This window comes from Dermochelys coriacea, chromosome 2 (assembly GCF_009764565.3).
Source record: "Dermochelys coriacea isolate rDerCor1 chromosome 2, rDerCor1.pri.v4, whole genome shotgun sequence".
Taxonomy (NCBI): domain Eukaryota; kingdom Metazoa; phylum Chordata; order Testudines; family Dermochelyidae; genus Dermochelys; species Dermochelys coriacea.
Genome location: NC_050069.1, coordinates 3,415,593 through 3,432,428, shown reverse-complemented (window position 1 = coordinate 3,432,428; position 16,836 = coordinate 3,415,593). Strand labels below are relative to the sequence as shown.

At 59.0% G+C, this 16,836-nt stretch overlaps 1 protein-coding gene across 2 annotated transcripts; it reads left to right on the top strand.

Moving 5' to 3' along the window:
* Positions 1-4,798: 4,798 nt before the first annotated feature.
* Positions 4,799-16,830, top strand: LOC119852324 (ras-related protein Rab-26-like). 2 transcript variants are annotated; one of them, XM_043509880.1, is made up of 6 exons: positions 4,799-5,321; positions 5,578-9,789; positions 10,466-10,782; positions 11,387-11,549; positions 13,548-13,667; positions 14,928-16,830. In XM_043509880.1, the coding sequence occupies exons 3-6, from the start codon at positions 10,588-10,590 to the stop codon at positions 15,050-15,052; spliced, it is 603 nt and encodes a 200-aa protein (XP_043365815.1). In that variant the 5' UTR covers positions 4,799-5,321; positions 5,578-9,789; positions 10,466-10,587; the 3' UTR covers positions 15,053-16,830. The 2 variants fall into 2 exon arrangements, with proteins under 2 accessions (XP_043365815.1, XP_043365814.1); XM_043509879.1 differs by lacking the exon at positions 14,928-16,830 and having other exon boundaries at positions 13,548-13,940.
* The last annotated feature ends 6 nt before the right edge of the window (positions 16,831-16,836 follow it).

Genomic DNA, 16,836 nt, shown 5'->3' with positions numbered 1-16,836 from the left:
TCACTCTGGGGGTCAGGGGAGTGGCACCCAGAGGGGAAGGGGCGCCCGGAGGGGAGGGGGCGCCGGCCCGGGAGCGGCGCCCGGAGGGGAGGGGACGCCGGCCCGGGAGCGGGGGGGGACGCCGGCCCGGGAGCGGGGGGGCTCCCGGAGGGGAGGGGAGGGGGGGGCGCCGGCCCGGGAGCGGGGGGGCGCCCGGAGGGGAGGGGAGGGGGGGGCGCCGGCCCGGGAGCGGGGGGCGCCCGGAGGGGAGGGGAGGGGGGGCGCCGGCCCGGGAGCGGGGGGGGCGCCCGGAGGGGACGGGAGGGGGCGCCGGCCCGGGAGCGGGGGGGCGCCCGGAGGGGAGGGGAGGGGGCGCCGGCCCGGGAGCGGGGGGGGCGCCCGGAGGGGAGGGGAGGGGGCGCCGGCCCGGGAGCGGGGGGGGCTCCCGGAGGGGAGGGGAGGGGGGCGCCGGCCCGGGAGCGGGGGGGGCTCCCGGAGGGGAGGGGAGGGGGCGCCGGCCCGGGAGCGGGGGGGGCTCCCGGAGGGGAGGGGGGGGGCGCCGGCCCGGGAGCGGGGGGGCGCCCGGAGGGGAGGGGAGGGGGCGCCGGCCCGGGAGCAGGGGGGGCTCCCGGAGGGGAGGGGGGGCGCCGGCCCGGGAGCGGGGGGGGGCTCCCGGAGGGGAGGGGGGGGCGCCGGCCCGGGAGCGGGGGGGCGCCCGGAGGGGAGGGGAGGGGAGGGGGCGAAAACGGCGGTGAAGTTCTCGCTCCCTGGCGGATCTCCCAGCTGAGGGCTCTGCCCTTGGCCCAGGCAGGTGCTTTGCTGTGTGAACTCCGCGGCCGTGTCCTGCCTGTGCAGCTGGAGCTGGGGCTCAGACGCCGGAGCCCGGCACTGCTCAGCCGCTGGAGGGAGGCTGCCTGCGAGCCCCCAGTAACCTGCTCTCTCCTCTCCCTTTCAGGCTGGATAAGGCCTCTGCCCCCATGACGGGCCCGCCTGCTGAGTGGAGCACGGCTCTGCCCAGCCTGGGGCTGTGCGCCGTGTGTCTGTGCTCAGCTGTCCTCACGTTCCAGGTGAGAGCGATTGCCAGGGAGCATCGTGTCTGGGAGGCGCAGGGCTCAGGGACGGGCTAATGTGCCCCTCTTAACATGGACCTGCCCAGGTGGCAGCTGTGAGCGGCTGCTCCTGTTCTCCCACCTGACGGAGACAGATCTTGTTAAAAGAAAAGGAGTACTTGTGGCACCTTAGAGACTAACAAATTTATTAGAGCATAAGCTTTCGTGAGTTTGTTAGTCTCTAAGGTGCCACAAGTCCTCCTTTTCTTTTTGCGAATACAGACTAACACGGCTGCTACTCTGAAACCTGAGATCTTGTTAAAGGAAACTTTCAATGTAGAGAACAAATCAGCGCTCTGCGCGCTAGTGCTGTGGCCTAGCGAAAGGCCATCTGTGTTGTCCCTCATTCGCTTCTGGCTGCCCCCATGTTTACTGGACAAACAGATTTTCAGGCCCAATGATAACTTACCAGGTTTCTTCCCGCAGCACTTGATTGCGAGTTATCTTAATGTTTATAGGTGTCAAGAGTCTGATAAGGAGGCCTGGGGCCCAAGTTCAGTGTGCTCTGGTCTACCAGATGAGTCCTTGGTTCGTTGGCTGCATACCTGCTTCACCAGCTCTAGATGATTTTTTTGCAGAAGCTGGGGGAAGGATGAATCTGTTTGTGAGCACAAGAGGTGGCGTCAGTGTCTGAGGGGCCGGGGAATCTGCTTTGGGGGTGGGCAGTTGTCAGTGGAACAAAAGGGGTTTCACAGTCATACTTTAGGTAGGTAGGAAGGAACACAAGCAAAGACTTTTTTCTTAATGGGCCTTTGTGAGGAGCCATGTGTGAAGGAAGCAGCAGAGCTAGTGAAGGGTGGACTCCCACTGACAGCGTGATGCAACTCTGGGTACCAATCAGGGGACATGGGTCCTCAGGCTGTTACCCTGGGTGTCCAAGCTATTGCTTTGTGTCTGTTCTGCTGAGTTCCCTGTGATTGTGGCCTGCGGCTCATTGCTTGCCTCTGTGTGTTTGTAGATAAATCGCGGGGCTGCGGCAGGGTTTCTCCTCCAGGCCCTGGCAGCACTTGCGGGAGCAGTTGGCTTCTTCTGGACACCTCTTGGGCTTACCTTGGCAGCAGATTCCCAGTCTGGTACCTGGGTCTCCACCGTCATTGGCCTCCCTTTGCTGGCTTTTGGATTCCACTGGCTGAATGGCGACCACTCCACTGCCAACATCCTCCTGGGAGGAGCCCTGCTGCTGGCCGCGGGCTTGGAGTACCTCACTGAAGAGGGCAGGGCCATGGTGGCCCAGTCTGTCACTGTGGTGGCCTCCATCACTATCCTCATCCTTTCCATTTTCACCATGAATTTCTATGGGATACTGGGCAGCCTGGTGTTGAGCACAGCTGGCCTCCTGTCCGGGGTGAAGGTGGAGAGACTGCTGGTGCTGAGGAAGGAAGCTGTCCTCAGCTGTCTCCTGGCAGCAGGAAATTTAGCATTTCAATGGGCCTTACGGACACAGCACCTTGATCTGGATTGATTTTATGTGGGACTGACCAAGGTGCTGCCTATGGCATTCTCTGTGTGGTCTGTGGCTGCCGTCAGCCTTGGTGCAGAGGTTACAGCTCCCGGCATGCAATGTGACCTGGGCCCTTGGACTGTAGAGTTAACCTTCATGTTTACGGCTGCTGTCTGATCTACATTAGCGCACTGGGTGCAGCCCTCAGGCTCCAGTAAGTCGCAGCAGCAGCTTGTCTCTTGGGTAACTGATTGATGCCGGATGAGAGGAGGATACCAAAGATCGGAGCTGTCCTGTTTGCTGCTGTTCCCTGGAGTGGGCTCCGATAGGGCAGAAATACACCCAACTGCTGCTCCAAACTGCTTTGAATTTCTTCTTTGGTCTCTGGAGTGAGGAGAAGAGGCAGGGTGACTATGAAGCCCTCTTGGAAGCCGGCTGGTTCAATACCCCCAGCCTTCCAGGAGGAGTTACAGGCCGCCCAGGGAAGAGGCTGGCTGTTCCCTCATAGGCTCAAGGGAACTGGTGGCAGAAAGGACCTGCCAGTCCGTTTCCCAGCAGACCATTGCATGATGCTGTTGCAGACTGAGAGAATACCTGGTCCTGCGTCTCCAGCACTTACCTTGAGCTCCATCTGCTTAAGGAATGGGCTCCCAAGAGATTGTTCCTGCTGACCAGTCTACATTTACTTTTGCTTAATTTCATTCCAGGCATTAACAGACTCTTGCGAATTTACGGGTATTAAATTCAGGGAACTCCAGTTTTTTTTCCCGCCCCAGTATTAACTCAGCCCCTCTGCAAGAATAATGTTGTTGTTGAGCCCTTGGCACTTTTCACCATCAAAGGGCTGTAAGTGCTGCCAGTGGCCTGTAGTATCTTGGATGTCCCATGAGAACTTGGTGTCGTATAGTTCTGATTGCCTTGGGAACTGCACCCTTGAATGTTCTGACTTGTACTTGTGAAGCCTTGAGCACTAGCTGGTTTTTTTACATTTAATTTCCTCACTTGAAAGGGCAAATGAAAAAGTGAGACTAGCTGAAATAAAGCGTTTTTCAGCTGGGGCATGTGTCCCCGTGGAGTCGCATGAGCACGCTGTCTGTCTCTGTCTGCCTGGGTGATTGCTGGAGGGAGCGCTGCATGGCTGTAGCTCTCTGGATAGACACACACCACAAATGTAACCCAAGAGTGCATCCTCATAAGGAAGCTAGCCTGGCTGCTGTGCTGTGTTCACTTGCTTCTCCTGCAACACCTGGCAAAGCCAAGTCCTCATTGGAGACCCTGTAAGACGGTTTCAAATCAAGCTGCTGAAATCTTCTTGAATATCCCTTTTAACACTTGGGAAAGCTCTCCCCCTGCTGCCCCCCTCCTCACACTTAGGGCAACGTTTTGCTCCCCAGCTTGGCTTCTGTTTGCAGAGACCATCCATTCAGGGTGTGGAAGAGCAGCTGGGGGAACCCCCACAAGCATATTTGAGTTTCTTACCTGTATTAATGCTCTGACTGGGCCCACACTGTTTGGGTATCTATAGTTGTAGCTGATGCTGGTATAGAAGGGTCTCACTCATACCCTGGCATGGCTTTTCCCAGCCACTGGGATACTCGCTGTGCAATTAGACCGAGGTGGGCAAACTTTTTGGCCCGAGGGCCACAGCAGGATTGCGAAACGGTATGGAGGGCGGGGTAGGGAAGGCTGTGCCTCCCCAAAGAGCCTGGCCCCTGCCCCCTATCCACCCGCTCCCACTTCCCGCCCCCTGATTGCCCTCCTCAGAACCCCTGACCCATCCAACCCCCCCGCTCCTTGTCCCCTGACTGCCCACTGCCCCCCCCGGGACCCCACACCCTATCCAAACCTCCATCCCCTGACTGCTCCCCCCGACCCCTGTTCACACCCCTGCCCCCTGAGAGGCCCCCTGGGACTCCCATGCCTATCCAACCCTCCCTGACCCATGACTGCCCCCCCAGTACCTCACCCCCACCTTCCCTCCGCTCCCTGACCCCCCGGGACCCCACCCTCTATCCAACCCTCTCTGTCTCCTGATTGTGCCCCCCCCAAACCTCCATCCCATCCAACCTCCCCCTGACTGCCCCCCGAGACCTCCTGCCCCTTATGCAACCCCCCCCTCCACCCTACCTTTATGCCGCTCAGAGCAGCAGGACAGGCTTATCTGAAAGCCTGGGAGGTGGGCGGGCGCAAGCTGTGCTACCCGTGTGGCGGCATGGCTGTGGGGGAGGGGAGATAGCAGGGGAGGGGCCGGGGGTGAGCCACCCCAGCTAGAAGCTCGGGCCAGGCAGGACGGTCCTGTTGGTTGGATGTGGCCCACGGGCCGTAGTTTGCCAACCCCTGAGTTAGATCCTTCCATAATAAGGTTTGAACTTTTTTGTCTTTCCTCATTAAGGTGGTTAAAACATCAACAGCAGCTCTTGGGTTTTTCTCTCAATAAAATTAAATGAGTCAGGCAAATTCTACACCACCCCTTGCTCCCCCCGGTCCCCAGTGCAGCTCTGCCGGTAGAACTGACTTATAGCACTCTCTGCTGACCTTATCTATCTGCATAAATCGTTACCCTGGTGACAGGCGTTCTGTATCAGGGCATGAGTCCCTACGTAGTTCAACCCATCTGGAGGAGTTAGATGCTCTAGAAGTGACAGGACCCCTGCCCCGTTACCAGCCCCAGGAGCCTCACAGGCTCTGGCTGGCTCTTTGTTCTTCTTCGCGTGCTTACAGACATTCCACTCAGGTGTGTGCATGCCCAGTGCACCAAAGCTGGAGAAATTCACCTAGCAGTACCCGTAAGGGTAGTCAGAGTAGCAGCCGTGTTAGTCTGTATTCGCAAAAAGAAAAGGAGTACTTGTGGCACCTTAGAGACTAACAAATTTATTAGAGCATAAGCTTTCGTGAGCTACAGCTCACTTCATCGGATGCATTTGGTGGAAAAAAAGTTTTTCCACCAAATGCATCCGATGAAGTGAGCTGTAGCTCACGAAAGCTTATGCTCTAATAAATTTGTTAGTCTCTAAGGTGCCACAAGTACTCCTTTTCTTTTTGCGTAAGGGTAGTGTTCACATCCCTTGCCTCATAGCCTCTCCCCTGGTTGTATAAGGGCAGCATTGCCTTGACCCGCCTCAGTTCCTTCTCACCACCCCCAGCTAGAGTCGGAGCACTGTGGGCACGGCCCTTTTATCTCTAAGTTGTTGAGAACTTCGTGTTCATAGTTAGTTGTTTAGTAGTACCTTAGGTGAGTTAGTTAGCTGTAGTTTCCTGGTGGAATGTCTTCACCAGGATTTAAACGTTGCCCATCATATGAGGGGCTATTCCAAATAGTGATCCCCACACGCAGTGTTTAATGTGCCTGGGAGAGGAACACAGTAAGGACAGATGCTCCATCTGTAAGTCCTTCAGGGCAAGGATTCAGTTAGCAAGGCACTTGAGACGCGAGCAAGCCATGAGGCCCACGTCAGCACTGGAGATGGTACCAGCTCCTCAGCTGTCGTCTGAGCCTCATCGCACCGATGTTCTGCGGCAGAACCTGGAGGCAGCCTCTAGGAGGGCTCCACCAAGGAAAAGGACCCATAAATCGGAACACAGCCCCTCCAGCTGTCAGAGAGAGTCATTCTCTGCAGGGATCAATGGTGGCTCTTGGGTACCTGTGCGGGAGCTGGTCCTTCAACCCATTCTCTTGTACCAAGGCAACATTGAGAGGCTGTACAGTCAACTCCAGCACCATGCGTGAGTCCAGAACTGCTGTCTTCAGCACCGACAATGACCACGCCTGTGGCCTACTAGGCGACATCAGACCTGTTATGCCTCTCAGTCCCAGACTCTCCAATCACCAATGAACCGTCAGCAGCAGTGACTTCATCAATGATTATGGCACTGACACCATCCTTGGTACCACCTGTATGCCTGGGTACTCTGTCTAGACTGGTGTCTGTACCAGCTCTGACCAGTTCTTCGGTGACGACGACTTTGGTACAGGCTGAGGCTTGAAAACTGGTGCCAACACTGGCGCTGGAGCTGCCTTGAGAGTCAGTACTGAGCGAGAACATGTTGCCCCTACAACCCATAGGGCCCCTTACTGACCTAGAGCCGTGCAGGCAGCATATTGGGCCTTGCATGAAGCTGGATGGTGGCTGGCTGGCTGTGTCGAGAGTTGACCCTCCATTATCCCAAATGACTTTGGGGTTCATCGGGGCTGAATTAGAATTCTTTCTTCCCCTCCCTTTTGTCCCCCAGAGGCTGGTTTACATCTTGGTCCAGACATACATCTGATACCGACATCCTGGGATCAATATGAATCACACATTAGGCATAGGGGCTCTTGGCACGCTACTCATTGGCCACCGATGTCTTACCCATATCCACAATGGCCAGGGAATCTGTGGAACATGCCTTCTTCCTTCAGATTCCTATCTTCCACCCGCTCTAGGGCACTCTCTTTACGCTTTCAATTCAACCTGCCAAGTCTCTCCTCCTCCCTGAACTGTTGACCCAACATCACAGCCAGGTTGTTCATCCAGCACTAGGCAGTCTACCCCTTACCACGTGGGTGCTGCGTGGCTAGATGAGGAAGAAACGCAGTTAAAGAAGTTCTGCTTAGAGTAGGAAATGTAGGGGGGGCCACTTGTTTTTGTCTAAGTGGAAGCGGTTTTCGATTTGGGGAACCTCAGAGCGAGTTCATCCTATGTCAGCATGGATTCAGAACACTCTAGACTATTGGTTGCAGTTGAAATCTTTGGGCCTGGCTCTTAGCTCTTTGAACGTTCATTTGTCTATTATTTCAGCTTTCTACCCTCTCTTTGGAGAAAGTCGCTATTTTCAAATCCTATGGTAGGGAGGTTTCTGAAAGGCATTGTCTGTCATTTTCCACCGGTGAAGAAAATGGTGCCATTGTGGGACCTTAATACTGTGCTCGTACCACCAATGAGTCTGTTTGAGTCCATAGCAACATGCTCATTGGTTCTCCGCTCCCAGGACATGGCCTTCCTGGTAGCTATAACATCCACTAGAGTAGTCAGGGAAGCCTTCATGGCAGCAGATCCCCCATACACCCACTTCTTCAAAGGCAAGAAGACCATAGCCAAAATTTCTGTCAAAAGCGATCTTTTGGTTTCACCTTAATGAGGTTATTTACTTACCTGTATTTTTTCCCAAACCACACTTGGGCATAGAAGAACAACGCCTTCAGACCTTAGATGTGGGAAGGTGCTCGGCATTTTATCTGGAAAGGACTAACCCCTTTCGTTCATCACCTCTCCTCTTCGTATCTTACACTGAGCGGATGAAAGGACAATCGGTCTCCGCTTAGATCGTGGCTAAGTAGATACGGACATGTATTACCGCAGCTTCTGGAGCAGCTCAGATTATGCCCCCAAAGTTGTTATGGGCTCATTCGACGAGCGCTCAAGCAACATCAGTAGCATTTCTTAGAGATGTTTCCCCGTGTGGATGGCCGCAGGGCTACAACTGGCCCTCACTGCACACCTTTGCTAGACACTGCGCTATCACCACGGCGTCTCGGGCTGATGCACGCTTTGGAAAGGCAGTTCTGCAGTCTCTGTGTAAATCGACTCCAAGCCCTGGGAATACATGACTGCAACCACTCAAAGAAGAAAAGACCGTTACTCCCCTGCGTTGGAGCTGTTCTTTGAGATGTGGCTGCAGACACGTATTCCACGACGCACCCTGCACCCCCTCTGCATCGGAGGCTCCAGCCTGGGGTTTGGTGCAAAGGAACAGAGGGGTTGCGGCAGCTCTGCCCTTCTAGAGCCAGGGGAGGGGCAGTGAGGCAAAGGGTGCGAGCACTGCCCCTGCGTGCTGCTAGGCGGATTTCTCCAGCTTTGGTGCATGAGCGCGGGATACGTGCCTGCAGCCGCACCTCGAAGAACAGCAGTTACCAGACAGGTAAGTAACCATCTGCTATTGTTGATTTGTGCCAAAGGAGTTAAAAGAGCAGGATCACGTGTGGGGTAGAATTTCTTCTGTCACTTGTATGTGTCTTGCAGGAGTGGGGTGGAGTGGGGCGGCTACGTGCATCTCTGCACATTCTGCTGGGGAGGAGCTGTGCAAAGCAGCCCTTGTAACACACTAGAGGAAGGAGTGTGGCCAAGTGCGGGTGGGAGCAGCAGCAGGAGCTGGGGAAGCACCATCAGCAGAAAGTCCCTTGCAGCGCCCGTCCTAATCCCAGGTACAGGGCACGTTCGGGGCATGCTGGCAGACCTGGCTGCAGTGCTGTGCCTATGAAAAGGCCAAACCCAGCTGCCAGAGTTTAGTTCCCCTCCCCCCATAGCTGGCTGAGCACGTGGGGGACACAGAGAGCAGGATGGTGGCAGGGAAGGCAAATGAGGCCATGCTGCCTTCTATGCAAGGCTGGCTCTGGGAATGCCCTGCACGCCATCCGGCAGCGGGTAGAACAGGGCGGCTGGGTGACGCAGGCCTCCCACCTAGGCCAGTGGTTCACACCTGGGCAGGAGCAGCTGAACATCTCACCGGCCACGATGGAGTAAGTCGGGAAGAGGTGGGGTCTTGTCCCGGCTGCATCTGCCACTGTGATGAGCCGCCGTGCAGGCAGAGATGCCAAGCCTGGAACGGAGCCCGAGCTCCCTCAGGGGGCCTCTCCAGTTTATGAATGGAGCGCTCAGTTCCCTCTCTGGGGGAACTGAACCGTCAAAGAGCAAATGGGTGAAAGCAGGAACGGGGCAGAGCAGATCAAGGCGGGATGGGTGTGCGTATGCAGTTTTCCCCGTGTGCGCAGTTCCCTGGCAGCCTAGACAGCTCCCTGATCAACAAGTGGGGGCAGGGGCTGAATGCAGTGGGGCCCAGGGGGCAGGAGCGGCTGGTCACCTTCATCCCCCACCTGGGCCAACCGGACAGACAGGCAAGCCGGTGTCACTGGGGTGGGTAGCTCTCCAGTCTGTGAGGCTGGGAACTCTTTGCTGGACAGATGTTAATCCAGGCAGCCCCTGGCGGGTGGGATGGGGACATCTCCAGGTTGCACGGGGGAAACTGAGGCACAGAGCAGAGTTGGGCCCTGCCCCAGGCTGGGGAGTGGGTGTCAGGGCTGCGGGGGGGAACCAGGGTTTACTGCCTATAGAGGCTTTATGGAGAAGGGGGCCCCACCCTCCTTTTTTACTGCACTGTGACCGCATGTGACTGCCCTGCTGGGAGGGGTGTGCCAGGTGCACTGGCTCCTCCCCAGGCTCTTCTCCAAGGCACCAGGAAGCAGTTGGCAAGCTCCCTTGTGGGCACAGCAAGATCCTGGCCAAGGTAGAGGAGGCCCGGCTTAGCTCTGCCGAACCTCCCCCCTGCCCCGCTCAGTCAGCTGCCCCAGCCCTCCCCCCGCCCCCCTGTGATGCAGAAAGCAAACACTCTGGCTTGGGGGTACTAGCCTCTGCTGGAGCCCCAAGGGGGCCCCATTACATCCCAGCTCAGAGTCCCTGCATCAGCGAAGGCCACGCCAGTGCCTGCTGGACCCTCTCCCCTGGCACTCCCCTCTTGGAGGACAGAGCAGCTCAGGCCCCGCTCGTCCTTGCTCCCATAGTGACTGCATGAGGGCATGCCTGGAGCAGCGGGGAGCTGAACAGGGGGTTCGACGGGGGGCTCTCTCCCCAGCAGTCAGTGCTGGCCCCGGTGCTCCAGAGCAGTGCTAGGGGGCCTGAGTCGCTGGAGGTGCCGAATTTCACACCACACCCTCTCAGGGAGCTAATGATGCCTTCCCAAGGGCAGAGGGCCCAGGGACCGAGTCCCTCCAGGGTCAGGCTGCAGAGTGATGGGAGGGTTCCTGCCCTGGGGAGAGCTAGAGACATTCACTGTCCATGGGGTAGGCCCCCTGGGGCTGGAGCTGGCAGTTAGGGGTGTGGGGGATTCCCCAGCATACAGCAGCCTGGGCCCCAGCTGGGGAAACCTGCTCCACTCCCTGCTTTCTCCTTCCCTCCGGCTGCAGCCCTGCTAGGTCTGCCTGCCCATGGCCCAGCAGGACGGGTCCTGCCGGGGAATGGAGCCCCTGGGCCAGGCCTGGGCACTTACCACCCACGGCTGCTGCAGGGAGCCAGCCCCCGCACTGTGATGGCGACCGTGCCCCCACCCGGGCTGAAGTTCAAGCTCATCCTGCTGGGGGACTTTGGGGTGGGGAAGACCACCCTGTTCCACCGCGTCCGGGCAGGGCGCTTCCTGCAGGGGGCCCACGCCCCCGACGAGCACCTGGCCATCTGCGAGAGGACCGTGCAGCTCAGCCTCCCCCAGGCCCCCCACCTGGCCCAGGTACGTGGCTGTGGGCCTGTCCCTCCCCCTTCCCCCAGGGCCGGGTGTGTCTGGGCCACACCAGCGAGACTCCTTGCAGGAGCCATGGGCACCCAAACTGTCCCTCTCTGGGGAGCGATGCCACAAAGGGGTTAATCAGCTGTCAGGAGTTGCTAGGCGACAGCATCCCACCCTCAGGTAGTGGCTCAGGGCTGGGCTTGTGTTGGCTGGGAGCCTTGGTGGTCCCCAGTGAGCGAGCCACTGGTGGGGGGGCAGGGCTGGCTGAGGGTCCTGGAGCTGAATCACGATGCTCTGTAAATGAGCTGGTTTTTCTGAGTCCCCCTCTGGACTCTCGCTCCACTCACCACAGTACATGGGGCTCTGGGCCCATCTCGCTTGGTATCCTGCTTGCGTCCTGAGGGAGGTGAAACCAGCCGGCTGGGCAGTGCTGTCTGTGGCACGTCCCTGACACACCCACAAGCCAGGCGGTTTAGGCCCTGCAGCCCGAGACCTTTACCATTTAACCCAGCCAGCTTAAAGACTCCAGCCGCAGCATTTGTCTAGCCAAGCTCATGCGGCAGTGAGTTCCACAGGCTGCCAGTGCCTTGCTCTCTGTTGTGCACAGATCTCCCTGTGGGACACGGCTGGTGAAGAAAGGTTCCTCTCCCTGAGCAGCTGCTACTACCGGGACACAGACGCTGTGCTACTGCTGTACAGCGTCCAGAGCCAGCTCTCCTTCGACAGCCTCCCGCGCTGGGTGTACGTGGCCCGGCAGTACTGCCCAGAAGGTAGGGGGCAGGGCAGGCGGGACGGTGTCTCTGGGCAACTCACGCAGTGCGGGGACAGGGAGGGCCGAGGTTCCCAATGCCCCTCCTCTGACTGTCCCCTGACTCTGCTCCCTCCCAGACAGCGGGTTCCCCCGACCCACCAAGGGGGGCGGTTTGCGGTGCTGTCGGAGCAGCAGTGATCTGTGTGATCTGTATAACCTGTATGCTCAAAAGGTCTGTTACACTCCCCACCCTTTTGTCTCCCCTCCCTCTTTGAATCCCTGACATGGCTTTTGCCCGCCCCCTCCCTCCCGGAAGGCTTGTGGGGTGGATGGGCTGCCTGAGCAGCTGGAAGAGCAGAAGAGGTCCCCGGTAGACAAGGTGTCTGGACTCTGATAAGGCAGCAATCACACCCCCAGTGCATGGACACTTGACGTGGTGATGCCACATGGGCTCTGGCCCATGGCCTGGATGCCCAGCAGGGCCCCATGTCCCCCACTGACCGGTTCTAGCCTCCCCACACACTGTCCCTGCCTCTCCCCATTCCAGCACCTGCACCTTCCCCCCCCCCCCGCATGTAGCTGCCCTCTCCTGGAGGGAGCGCCCATCCCATAGGCCTGAGTGCCTGTCCCAGGGCTGGGCCCCACTGCCCGCCACCCTGAGAGCTGGCGTCCAGTCTGTGCCACCCAGCTCTTTCCCAAGCTGGGCTCCAGTCATGCTCGTTAGGGCAGCAGCTCGTTAAGCCCTGGGCTCCAGGCCATCTCTCTCAAGAGGTTCCCTGGCAGCTTTTCAAAGTGGCTGGAGACAGAGGGAGCCTGGAAAATGGTTAAAGAGAAACCAGCCGCCCTGCCAACATCATGTGTGTGCATCTGTGCATGTGTGTGTGCGCATCTGACTGTTAATTAGTGATGCCCTGGCCAGAGTGCTGCTGTCTTCAGACACACATTTGTGACACTTTGCATTGATTTTTAGTGCTCATGACAATGGTGTGTATTGTACGTGTCTCCCCTAAAGCTCTGCCGGTGACCCTCAATCCCAACCTGCAGTCCTTCTATCCCAGCCTGGGGTCCCACACCCAGCTCTGCCGGTGCCCCTCAATGCTGAACCTCAGCCCTGTGCTCACAGGCGCCGACTTAAATCTTCTTTTTTTTGGGAGGGTGCCCCACCCCTGCTCTGCCCAGAAGCCCCTTCCCCAAGGCCCCACCCTTGCTTCACCTCTTCCTGCCCCGCTCCGGCCCCTCCCCCAGTGCTTCCCGCCTGCCAGGCAGCTGATTGGTGGGGCCCGCTGGGCAGCTGATCAGCGGGGGGCTGTTGGGTGCTAAGCACCCACTATTTTTTCCCCATGGGTGCTCCAGCCCCAGAGCACCCCTAGAGTCAGCGCCTGGCCTGTGCTACCCCAGCCCTGGGCTCCCCACACGCAGCTGTGCTGAGGTCCTGCAGGGAGCTGCAGCCGTGAGGGCAGAGCAGGGAGGAGAAGCCCTTCCAGAGAGCCCATCTCATCTCATCCCTTGAGGCAGAATCGCCAGGTCCTCACACGCTGCTGGCCCTGGCACCCACAGGCCCTGTTCAGGGCCAGGCCCCAGGGTGCTGTGCAGTCACGTACCGAGACACGCCCTGCCCCGAAGAGCTGACAGGGAACACGGGCCACCGGCAGGGCGGGGCGTCCCACGGAGCTGCTCAGCTCTCCCTGTGGCAGGTGTCGTCTGGGATCAGTGGGGGACGCGGGGCCAGTCCAGCCGTGAGCTGAGCCCCCCCAGGCTCTCGAGCTCTGTACACAAGGGAGTTGGCACAGATGCTGAGGCAGTGTCAAGGGACAGGGCAGTTCAGGGTGTGGACGCCAGTCTGAACATGTGTCCAGGTCTCCCTGCCGTGTACTGGGGTGCTGGGCCTCCCTGCATACAGCCGTGGCTCCCCCGGTCACACCCCACAGCTTGGCAGGTGCTGGCCCCGTCCTGAGCCCTTGCGTTTTTCCGTCTCTCTCTCTCCCCCATCACCCCATCCCGTCTCTGCCTCCTGCAGCCCCCATCTTCCTGCTGGGGAACAAGACTGACCTGGAGCCATGTCTGCCAGAGGACAAGGCTGAGAAGTTTTCCGTGGAGCACAGAATAGCTGGCAGGTTTAACGTGTCGGCCAAGACAGGTAGGGCGGGGCTGCCCCCCTTGCCTCATGCAGCCGGGAAGCTGCGCCCCCCAAATGGGCTCGGCATGGCTGGGAGGAGCTGGAGCCCTCTCCGAAACATGATGTGGCAGCCAGGCAGCTTCCCTGCCCCAGCCGTGTGGCCCACCCTGCCACGGGACAGGGAGTTCAGGCTCTCGCCCTTTCAGTCCTTGGCCTTGGAGGGCCCTGCCATTGATTTCAGTGAGAGTTAGTACCTTTGGGGAGCAGGACGTCAGTGCCCGCAGCCAGTGCTGTGCTGAGATTCCTCCCCAGCTGTTGAGTGGCTGTCAGACAGGAGCCACGGTCCTAGGGTTGCCAACTTTCTAATAGCAGAAAACCAAACACCCTTGCCCCGCCCCTTCCCTGAGGCCCCGCCCTCGCTCACTCCATCCCCCTTCCCCCCCCCCCCGTCGCTCACTCTCCCCCACCCTCATTCACTTACTCACTTTCATTGGACTGAGGCAGGAGGTTGGGGTGCCGGAGGGGATGAGAGCTCCGGCTGGGGGTGCAGGCTCTGGGGTGAGGCTGGAAATGAGAAGTTCAAGGTGTGGGAGGGGGCTCAGGGCTGGGGGAGGGGTGTGGGCTCCGAGGGGGCTCAGGTGCAGGAGGGGACTCTGGGCTGGGACGCGGGAGGGTGTGCGGGTTGTGGGCTCTAGGAAGGAGTTTGGGTGCAGGAGGGGGCTCAGAGCAGGGGCAGGGGGTTGGGGTGCAGGAGGGGGTGTGGGCTCATTGGGGTGCGGGAGGGAGTTTGGTTGCAAGAGGGGGCTCAGGGCTGGGGTTGAGGTTTGGGAGGGGTGCGGGGTGCAGGCTCATTGTAGTGCGGGAGGGGGTGCGGGCTGTGGGAGGGAGTTTGGGTGTAGGAGGGGGCTCAGGGCTGGGGTTGGGGTCTGAGAGGGGGTGTGGGTTCTGGGAGGGATTTTGGGCATGGGAGGGGGCTCAGGGCTGGGGCAGGGGTTGGGGTGCGGAAGTTGGTGAAGGGTGCGGACTCCGGGAGGGACTTTGGGTGCGGGTGCCCATGTATGGCTCCCAGACACGCACAGCCTGTGCACACCTGGCCCTCGTGTACACACTCGTGTGTAGAGCCTTCATTCTCACGCAGAACCCTAGACATGTGCATGTACACTGAATCCTTGTTACACACACACACGCTCCGCAGGAGAAGCGGGTCCTCTTCCTTTCCCCCGGGGAGAACTCCTGGTGCTAACGCCCGCTGCTGAGCCATGGCCGGTCTTGCCCCTGCAGGGGAGAACGTGGAGGGGTGCGTGCAGGACGTGGTGCAGCTGCTCGTCCTCGAGAGCGACTCAGGGTGCAGCAGGCTCACGGTGCCTCTGCAGGAGGCCAGCTCCTCCAGCCCGTGCGCGTGCTGAGAGCCCTGGGGATGCATGGCAAAACCATGCCCTGCGTCAGGAACCTGCTGGGGTCCCAGCCTGAGCCCCGAAAGCCACGGTGCCACCGCCAGCCACTGCTCCTGCCGGGCGTGGAGCCACCCCTGGAGAGACCCTTCTGCCCTGTTACCGGAACGTGCTGCCGGATAATCCCTGCTGTTGGTGGTGAGCAGCCTCGTGCCATCCGGGCACCTTTGTTCCCTGGAAGGGGAGGCCGGACCCCAGGGGCTGGGGCTGAGCCCACATCTCTCCCCACATCTGCGGTTTGTCCTCTCGCTGCTTGCCAGCCTGTAGGGAAGGAGAGCGTCCATAGGCCCAGCACATGGGCTGCATCTGGTCGCTGGGAGACCCACGCGCACACGCTAAGCCCAGCAAGAAGCCGTGTCAACGGTTATGGGGGCTGTTGGGCCCTCTGGGCCGGCAGCAAATCAATGCCCCCACCCGGTGCTGGAGGGCACTCTGCGTCCTGTTTGAGAGAGGGTGTGAAAAGCAGCCCCTGCTCCCTAGTGCTCATTGCAAACCCCATTGTTCTCCATGCAGGGTGGTGGGGTAAACCACTGTCCTGCGCCCTGGCTAGATGCCATGTCAAGCACCTGGGCTGGGCTGGGCTCTGGGAGCAGCGAACAAGAAGTTATCTGCTGTACAGCCCCCTTCTTTGCATCAGCCTTCACCAGGGCAGGGGGTGGGGGGGAACCGGTCCCAGACGCGTTCTTTTCAGGCATTGCAGAGAAGGGAGGAAGGATTGAGGTGACGGGGAGGGGATGCTGGAACAAGCTGCCAAGGCGCTGGCAGTCCCCAGCACCAGGTGGGATAAGCCACCAGTAATACTGTGTGATCTGCACCAGAGGGCGTGGTACCTGGGACCCCTGGTTGCACCTGCTGTAAGAAAGGTGTTGCCCATGATCCAGAGAGTCACCGCAAGTCTCATCGCAAAGCTCAGGAAACTATCTGAAATGCTCCATCGGGTGAAATTTTGGCCCCATGGAAGTCAATGGCAAGTTCCTGTTGGCTTCCCTGGAACTAGGAGTTCACCCATAGATCTTTACGGCTAGAAGGGACCATTAGCCTGACCTCCTCAGCAGGCCAGACTGGATCTCCCCCAGCTCCACCTGTTCTGAGCCCAGCTGCTTGTGTCTGCCTGAGGCAGCTCCTCCAGAAAAGCATCCCGTGTTGATGTGAAGACAGCAGAGATGGAGAATCCACCACTTGGTGTCTGTTCGTTGCAATGGTTAACTGCCCTGCCTGTTAAAAATGTGTCGTCTTTCTAACTTCCATTTGTCTGGCTTTAACTTCCAGCCCCAGTCTCTTGTTTTGTCTTTCTTTGCTAAATCAGAGATTCCGCTTAGGGTCTGGTAGCTTCTCCCTGTGTTGATCCCTCTCTACGGTACTGAGTGCCACCCGTCTTGCACTGTCTCGAATCATCGCAGTAGCTCTCTCCTGCACCCTCACCAAGTTTTCAACTTCCTTTTTAAAATGTAGGCCCCATGTTCCAGTCTCAGCACGATCAACAAAAAGCCAGGGACAAACCTGCCCGGGCTCTGCAAGGGAAAGTCGCACCTCTCCGATCTGCTGGAATTCTTTGAGCATGTCAGCACATGGCGGAGAAAGGAGACCCAGGTGATACTTTGTCACCTAACCCTGTTGGTTCCCTTCTGCTGGTGGAGAAGCACTGGGTTGGAGGCTGTGTTTCTTAGCAGCTCTGTGTTCTTGGGGAACCAGGCGCAGCAACCAGCCTGTCTGACTCACAGAAGACATTCCCCCACCCC